At 40.2% G+C, this 9,382-nt stretch overlaps 1 protein-coding gene across 1 annotated transcript in view; it reads left to right on the top strand.

Moving 5' to 3' along the window:
* LOC102375328 (putative ferric-chelate reductase 1) overlaps positions 1-9,382 on the top strand; it is a 71,570-nt gene that overhangs the window by 21,602 nt on the left and 40,586 nt on the right. The window contains 6 exon segments of the mRNA XM_025197351.1: positions 1-67; positions 1,748-1,889; positions 3,967-4,080; positions 5,116-5,228; positions 6,978-7,064; positions 8,496-8,593. The exon segment at positions 1-67 is cut by the window's left edge and continues 8 nt beyond it. Of these exon segments, the coding sequence (XP_025053136.1) occupies positions 1-67; positions 1,748-1,889; positions 3,967-4,080; positions 5,116-5,228; positions 6,978-7,064; positions 8,496-8,593 (621 nt within the window).

The following is a 9,382-nucleotide window of genomic DNA, read 5'->3' as shown; positions in this document are numbered from 1 at the left end:
AGCAGGACGGATAGAAGTCCAACATGCCTTTTCAACTGGACGAACTACTCCTGAAATTTTGCCTCTGGTAAAATAATTTTGGGTTAATTTGTATGTATGTGTATAATAACAACTCAGATTTCTTGTTGCTCAGTTGGCTTTATTCAGCTGCTGGGGTTGAGATGTGGATTTTTCAGTGTTGAATTCTGGACAGTTCAATAAGATCATCTAGATCCAAACTATAGTATCAAAACTTGAGGATATCATTCTGCTCTGAACAGGGTTAACCCCTAGAACTGAATTTACATGCACATTCGCTTTTACCCAAACTCTGAGTTGGTATTAGGAGAGGAGATGTGCAGAAGCCAAGGGAGATGTTGGAACAGAAAAAAAACATTAGCCACATTCATGGATTTACACAGCTAAACTTAAAATAAGCAGTATTCCGACAAACATTTAGCAAATCAGAAATGTAAGCTAAATAAAATACAGCTATATTGTTTGTACCTTCTGCAACAAAGTAATAAAATACACTCTCTTTGTCTTACTAAAAATAAATCTTGTGTTAATTCTTAACTGTATTGTAATTGACCCATTGACAGCAGTTGAGTTCAGTCTTAATTTATGCTGCAGTGAGTATTTGGAAGAATATGGCCCTGAGTCTTGATTTCACAGTTAATGCACTGGGAACAAATGTTTGAATAGAAGAATGACATTTTGGCTTAAGTGTACAGTTCCAAGCCTTCTGTGTGTAAGTAATCCCATATTTCCATGGATAGTTCCCCCGAAGAGAATGGAATTTCTCCCCCTGCCAAAAATTTTTCAGATACAAATTTTTGGAGTCAGGCCCACAATGAGCTGTAATTAAGTTTAAAAAAAAAAAAGAAAAAGGCAAACAGTGCTGGGGTGGATCCAGAGGGGGTACAGTGGTGTGGCTGGCAGCCCCCTTTCAGACTGGACTGTGCTGCTGGAGTTTCTGGGGACCTTAAAAATGCCTCAAAGTAGAAGAGAATCCTCCCTTTCCCTTTGTGCTCAGAGGCATATCCCGTTCATCCCCCACCTGCCATGGCTGCTGTTCCCACTGTCCCAAGAGCAGGGGAATCTTCAGAGCTGCTCCTGCCCACTCCAGCTGGGTTGTGCTGGGGCTGGGCTCACTTAGGGCTGCAATAGCTGCAGCAGTTTCCTGCATCTGCACTTGTGCTTTCTTCTGGGGGAACAAGGCAGTGTGGGGGAACCTACCTTCTTCCCATGGCTGTTACCACTCTTCCCAGCTAAGCCTAGCTCCTGCGCAGGAGCAGGCAGGAGAAGGTCTGAAGCTTTGCCCACCCCCAGGACAGCTGGGAAAGCAGCAGTGCCTGGAGGAGGGGATGAAAGGAGAAGGGAAGGGAGGGGACATGCTTCCGAGCACAGAGGGGAAGGGTAGGGATGCTTACCTGCTTTGGGAAATTGAAAAGTCCCCAGAGACTCCACAGCATGGTTTGCCCATACTAGTGGGTTGCAGGGGAGGAGGCTGGGAGTGGAGGTTCTGCACCTCTGCAGCACCCCCTTTTGCCCAATCCTGGATTTACCCCTGGCTGCCTCAACTTCTAGTGAGAAGTGGGGCATGGTGAAAATCTGTAAGTATTTCTTATGAATAGCACATAATACATTTTATTAAATAGTAAAGACTGGGTAGCTCTACTTTGTACTACTAAACTTACAATTTCCATGCTTTTTATTGCTGTGTAACAAATGTCTTGCATAATAATTTCATATAATCCTCCTCTAGGGCGATGTGCAGAACATAGTGACTTCCTTTAACAATGGTATTATCAAATGTTCTTTTACTACAAAAAATGCCATGTCAACTCATTTGAAAGCTGCCGGCACTTCTTACTTCATATTTCTGGCTGTTGGACCATCAGTATCTGGTGAGTGTCACCCTATCACACAGGATCCAAAATAAATAATAATTGGGGAGGGGAACACATGCCCCCCCCCTTTTTTTTTTTTTTTACCTTTTGGCCAAGGCAAAGAGGTTTGAAATATCAGCAAGATAACTCTAGCCCATTTTTTGGTCTGAAAAGAGACATTGGTGATACAGTAATAAATTGAAGTTGTACCTGAAGTTTACATTATTGTAGCGGAATAGCTTCTCCAAATATTTATCTTTTAACATTATTATATGCTTTCTGATATCACCTAGAGGCAACAACCAAAGCCAGAGCCTCATGGTACTAGGCTCTGTACAACTACATAACGGGAGATGGCCCTTTTCCCTCAAGATATGACAATTAAGACAAAAGGTGGGGGAGAAAATAGAAGTAAACTTGAACTTAAGTAGAACATGTCTCCCATTTCCCTGCCCTAGTCACTAGTGAATCTGTAATTCCAAATATTAAAATGCCCCTTTTGCAACCAGACACAGCTGAAAATAAAAAATATCAGTGCTTGTTGCTGTTGGAGGGGATAATCTGGCATCAGGACAGAAAAAAAGGGGGAGGGGTCAAATTATCTTTTGTTTGCCTCATGACTGCTCTTAAGACAGTCTTGTAACATTTTTTGCGGGAATTGGGACAGAGGATCATTCCTGTCTTAAAACTTTTTCAAAAGGAATCAAGATGTCTTGTTGGTGAGCCAGACTTTTACAGCTGAATCAGCAAAAAAGGACCCTTAAGTTTTCAGAGGCCACTTACAGAAGTTATTGATCAAGCTGTAACTTCAGGCACTTTACACAAAGCCCTTAAAATTACAGCGTCATCAAAAGTAAACAGGTGTTTGTTGTTTGGTGAGAGTTCAGAGCCTTCATGCACTGGCTGGGGCCAGGAGGCTGAAGTCACTGTAGCCTGCTGTGGAAGCCTGGCAGCTGGGCAAGCTGGTGTCTCTGGGCTTGTTCCTGTGCCTGCCTGGGGACACAGGGGCAGGGATTCCCCCATGGGGTGGGGGGGGTGCTCTCAGGGGGTGGACTCCTAAGCGGTGCCATTGGGCACTGGGGACCTTCTCCATGGGGTTGGGGTTGTCAGCCAAGGCCCCTCCACCCCCGATAGCTGCACTCTCCCCCTCACTCCCTGGCTGTCCAGGGTGGAAGCTCTCTGCCTCCTGTCTGTGGCAGACCAGGGGCATGACACACAAACCTCATAGGGAACTATATATAAGTTCCCTAAGGCAGAGGTTTTCAACTGGGGTTACGCGTACCCCTGGGGGTACGCAGGAAGGCCTCGGGGGGTACTCGGCAGTGGGTGCCACTGTACCACCATCATTTCTGCCACCACTGTGCCACCAGCACTTTCACCACCAGTATGCTGCTGGCACACTCACCAATTGGCCGCTGGGGGACCCCCCCCACCACCACCGCTCTTTGACCGGCTGCTGAGGGACTCCTTCCTTCTCAACTGGCCACCAGGGGTACAGTGACCCAAAAAGGTTGAAAACCCCTGCCCTAAGGCTCTCTAATTTAGAGCACTTTATTACCTGATTTAACTCGGGTTACGTTTTTGCATAATCGACCATTTGAAAAGCACTCTGCAACTGTGCGCGCGTGTTATGACATGGCTATAGAGCACTTGTAGGAGCCAAATCATGGAAAAAAGTGTCACTTCTGTCTGCCCCCATAGTGCCTTATTAGACCAATTGTATTGATGTAAAAGGGAATATTCTGGTTAAATCCCAACAAATGGGAATACCATTTTAGAGTCTGATCCTGCAAAGTCCTCAGTGCACTGGACTAGTGTAATTTGCAGGGAATCAACACTTCCTGAAACTTACCATTTGTTTGGAATAAATGTGGATGTATGAGCCCAGACTCGGGCTTGCAAGTTTGCAAATATTGTGTGTGCAAAGAATGGATTAAATATTTAATCATGCTCACAGCATGGACTATCTATTCTTCATGTTCCCAAGATAGGGATATCAAGTGCCTGGGGTAAACATATAGATATTAAACAGATTTGGGGATCTCCTAAAATTCCATGGACAAATAGAATTTGAATATCTTTTGATTCCTTGTAGGACAGATACAGAAGCATTCAAAGATACCTTTTATCACAAACGAGAAAGTGAATATTTCAAGCTATATGGCAGTAGGTGGCACCAGTTCTACACCATCCATTATTAAGGCTCATGGTAAGAGTTTTCTTTAAGTATTTACCTTCCTTTATAACTGGGAAATGTATGTTCTTGTTTAGGCAAACAGGCGTATACTTTCCTGTGGTAGAAGGCAGTACCCAGTCCTGAAGATCTGTCTGAAACTAATACAGGACTGAATTTTGCCTATCCTGAGTGGATCTTTGACATTTGTGAGGAAAAATAAGAAATATTTTTGGTGGTAATTTGATATCTTAAAATGATGGGTGTTCCCATACATTTATTTGTTATGCCAGTATTCCAAATAGATCTTTCATTTTATAATTGTCTTCAACATAATCCCAGTTACTTACAATTTGTCTCTCAAAAAAAATGTAACAGCTTTCCAAGTAAATGATACATTTCCTAAGAAGGGCACAGTACTGGCCATTAATCTATCATTCTAAATTTGAACTCAGGTTTTTTTATTTAATCATATATCAAGCCTTAATAGTTTTACAGATTTTGTTACTAACTTTTTCTTCAATTTGCGAAGTAACAAAGATAGAAACATGTCAATCAGAGACTCATTCTGTAATGTTATCATGTAGAAATCATCGCTATGTGTGTCTACTTTTGGGAATGAAAATTCAAGGTGACAAAAAACAAGATTCTGGATTCCCTAGCAACAATCAAAAACACCTGCCTATCTGTTATCTACCTTAAAAAAAGAAAGAAAAATGCTATTGCAATACCTTTATGAATTATGACACTAAACAGAAGAATCCCATAGGACTCAAATCTGGGAGGGACTGAATACTCTGACAGCTGTCCACCAAAGTACCTACATAAGTATTTAACTTTAAGCTCAGAGTGTAATTATTCATGTGCTCAATGTTTAAGTGTCTATACCAGTGTGTTGCTGAGTATGTGCTCCGACACTCAGCAATTTGCAGAATCCAGCTTAAAGAGTAATATTACTGCAGTATCACCAATCTGGGTTTTATCATTACTTAGGACTGCCCAAAGTACTTGAATTTTTTTTAACTGAGGTTGGTTTACAGTTAACTTGGTCAGCTTTTTTTTCTTTGTAAGGGGCTCTCATGTTGATAGCCTGGATGACTACAGGAAGTATGGGAATGCTATTTGCTAGGAATGTGAAAAAAGCCTCTCTCAGTCTTCTCCTTGGCAAAGCTGTCTGGTTTCAGGTATGTAAATAAATGTAACAAAAAGTAGTAACAACTATAACAGTACAATAATGAGAAAATTGAATGATAAAGTGGGCAAACAATTATAAGAAAAACCCAGATAAGGTTTTTGCTGGGGAAGGATAAACTTTTTTAAACACAGTTGTTGCATGCAAACACACAAGTCAGATCACTTATTAGAAAATGTGACCTGATCTTTCACATTCAGCAGATTTCTATGACTAAAGAAATTGCTAAAAAATATCCGGGACGGTGGCACCTGAAACAGCAGAATCATTTACTATACCAAAAAGATACTTGGGTATGTGTCACTTGAGATACCCAAATGGTAGTTATATGGCACACAGCTGCCATTTTTGTTATTTACACACAGTTAGCTATCTTATTCTGCATTCAGTGCAGATACTCAACTGTCTACACTGCCACTCAACATACTCAGTAGGTATGTGGCTCCATATGTACATACCTAGGCAAGTATATATCCCAAAATTGTAGCTGTGATACAGAAAAAAACATGACTAGCAGCTCCTAAACCCTGGGGAAGGATGGCAACCTTCTCATATTTTGGTCAAAAACCTAGTGGTCCTGGCACTCATCCAGAAAGTGAGAGACTTTTTTTTTTAAGCTCTCTTTACCCAGAGGGAGTTTGAACCAGTATTGCTGCTGCTTCCTAGCACTGTTTTAACCACCAGGCCACAGGTAGGATATTATATATTTCCCAGCTTGAAGCTGGCCCCCTACATAGCCAAATGAAGGAGTGGGTTGTATGAAAGGGAAGAAGTTAGTGGGTCTGAGATGGCTCTAACTCTAGAAGGGAGGGAACCCTGGTTCCATTGTGGACTTTTGCTCCCACTGCAGCAGAACTTCCCCACTGCTCTTTACTGATTTTATCAAATGACTATTAAATGCAAAGGGCAGCAGCTCAGTTATAAGCATTACCTAATCATCCTTCATGGTCCCTGATATGCTGAGCCACACTGTTAGTGTTACATAGTCCTACCAGCAGATGGAGGCAGGGCATAAATAAAATGAATGAGGAGGCCTGTGTCAACCAAACATTTCTTTCCTTCCTGTCTCCAAGCAGCTAGGAATCACCTTCTTGCCAGCTGACCTACTGTGGGCCCTTGGTGCCTAAAGTTGAATAACTTAAGACAAATCCTTAGCTGGTATAAAATGTCATAGCTTCACTGCCGATCTGCCTCTTTCTCATTGACATTATTTTTCAAAATTGATTTTTTGAAACCTTGTTGATCTGGGTATGTTAGCCTTAGTTTTTAATATAACATACTCTATGTTGTAGTGTTATTTGCAGCAAGTTCGTGTGCGGAATAACATGACATATTTTGCATCTGTTAATCCTTCTTTAGAATAAAAAAGAAAAACCTCTCTGACATTTTGCTGAAGAGGTTAACTTTGTTAGTAAACACTACCTAAAAACTGTCTGCCGTTAAACATAAATATTAAAACTACCAAAGAAACTTTAAATGTGTGATGCTACATGAATAAATGGAATAGTAAGAGGCAAATGAATGATAATATGCTTTAGCTGCTTTGGGGGAACCCCAGCACACTTGTTTTTAACAGCCCATATTAAAATTAACAGGTTTATACCATCTTTTTTTTTTTTTCCAAAGTGTGAATTTCTTTAGTAATGTAAACAAATGTACTTTAACTCTTGCTGTTGCAAATGAAAATGTTAATGCATACAAAGTTTGAGCTTAATACCTAGCATTTTATCTTTTTGCTTAGGTTCACTGGTGTCTGATGGCGTTAACTGTAGCAAAAACAACAACTGCTTTCATACTAGCCTTTGTAGCAGCAATGGGATGGAGTAATGTAAGTTAGTCCCGTTTTCCCCACAAACTCTCCTAGTTAGTGCATGTAAAAGAAAATGTTTTTTTGTGTTGTAGTGCCTTTCAATGTAAAAACTGAAACGAATGTTTTATCCAGTGTATAAGGGACATCCAGATTTTCCAGTGTATAATCCACTTAAAGATTTTTATCCGTTTTTCAAGTCTGAATTGTACAGATACAGTAGAATCTCCATCATCACACCACTTTACATTTTATGCCCATTATAGCATTTTTATGCCCATTATAGCATAGTAGATAAAGGGATTTTTCTCTACCTCTTTGATCACTTAATTTCTGCTTCATTACTTCACCTCATGTCTCTATTTCACATCCCATATGTGCATATTCTTTTTTCCTGAATAATAAAAATGCTATTTGCTTTACCTCAGCTTTATTTCTATTGGATATGTGCCTGAACTGGAAGTCTTGAGCCAAGTCCAGAGAACCTCTGAAATATGCTAGGAAAGTCCCTATCAAAATTTCACAATTTGGAGCTTTCCCTGTAATTGGCCAGAATGGCTTTACTTCGCATTCCTGAGTAGAGTACCTGATATTAATGGGACTGCCTGAGGCTTAAATGTCTATGCTTACAAGTCATTTTACAAGTTCGGGGTCACAACTACTTGCAAATTTCCTACCTGCAATATAGTTCATATCTTTCCAAGTAAAGTACTGCAACTCATGACCCTGTTTTTGTTACTGTTCCCTGTCAGAATACTGTTTTGCTTTAACCAAAAAAAATCTGCTCAAGATGTATAGAGGAGAGAGGAGGTACAGATTGGACATCCGAAAAAACTACTTCACAGTCAGGGCGGCTAGGAGCTGGAACCAACTTCCAAGGGAGGTGGTGCTGGCCCCTACCCTGGGGATCTTTAAGAAGAGGCTGGATACTTACCTGGCTGGACTCATTTGAGTCCCGTTTTTGTTTTTAGGGTGAGTGGTTTTGTTTGTGTTTTTGGGTTGTTCTCCCGCCCTGGCAGGGGGTCGGGCTAGAAGATCTATTAGGTCCCTTCCGACCCTGAAACTATGAAACTATGAAACTATATTACTAACAAATTGCTAAATTTTGGAGAGAGGGGGTTTGAATAGAAAGAGACAATTTGTTATTATATTGATGTTGTGTTTTGCTGCTTATGGGAGATCCATTTCATACATGGATCTCTTCCTAGAAATATAAAGATTCATCACCATGCACAACTGTAGATACTAGAATTAAATTTAATAACCAAATTCTATTTTTACTTGCACCACAGAAAAATCTGGAGTAGCTTCACTGACTTCAGTGGAGTTATTTATTTACTTTGGTATAACTGAAATATATTGTCTCTCCAAACAGCGAAGAATTGTCTTTAAAAACAACAATTGAGAAAGTGAATCAGGAAAATCAATGCTCTATGCTGTTGTCTCCCCCAGGGTGCAGGAGCCCATGCCATCATTGGATGCATTGTCATGATTCTTTCTTTCTTTCAACCAGTGATAGCTTTTTTACGGCCCTCTCTTCAAAATAAAAGGTCAGTAAAAAAAAAAAAAAGACTCTTGAATCTGGGGCACGCTATAACAAGACTTATGGGGTTTTATATTGTGCATCTTGCAGGTTGAAGCACGTATCATTTATAGGTTTTTTAAAGGCAAATCTAAGTTAGATGATATTGGTTGGAATAAATGAGTGAATTCAAGAAATAGTTTCTGGAATATGTACAGCCCTCTTTTTTGTGACAAAATAGAAATAATGGTAGTTAGCATGGACTTTCCGCCAGTCTTACAGATGATCTATGAAAAAAATCAGCTTTGTTTCTCTTGTTGCTTCTTAATGAAGGAGTTAAAGACATTTAAGGGTGTGGAGGTTTTCTGCTTCTCTGTTTTGTCTATGCTGGAATGTAAAGCTTTTTTTTTTAACATTTCATTAATGTGTGCTTGTTAAGCAACTGTAAGGGAAAGGAACTGTCTATAGAACCTCAGTAATTAAACTATTCCTAAGAAAATGTACTTATCAAAAAGATACAACAACCCAATTGTTTCCATAAGCCTCTTGGAAGTCTTCCATCAAAATTTGGGAAGATCGGATATGATTTAACAGATTATTAAAAAAACAAATACTCTTAAAAGATAAATGGGGGTGGGGGGAGTAAAAGAAACAAGATCAGTTAAAAAAAAATGTCCTCTGCTTCCCTCTTGCTCTTTGAACATAAACGTAAGTGTCACCATCCTTCTGTGGTAGTGAGAGGTAACTTGCTTCCTCCTGTATCCTCAGCCAGCTTCTTTGTCCAGTAAGCATAGGAGGCTGCAGCTGTGGTTCATCT

This window comes from Alligator sinensis, unplaced genomic scaffold, assembly GCF_000455745.1.
Source record: "Alligator sinensis unplaced genomic scaffold, ASM45574v1 scaffold647_2, whole genome shotgun sequence".
Lineage (NCBI taxonomy): Eukaryota > Metazoa > Chordata > Crocodylia > Alligatoridae > Alligator > Alligator sinensis.
Note: the sequence above shows the minus strand (reverse complement) of the source record. Positions and strands in the feature narration are given on the sequence as shown.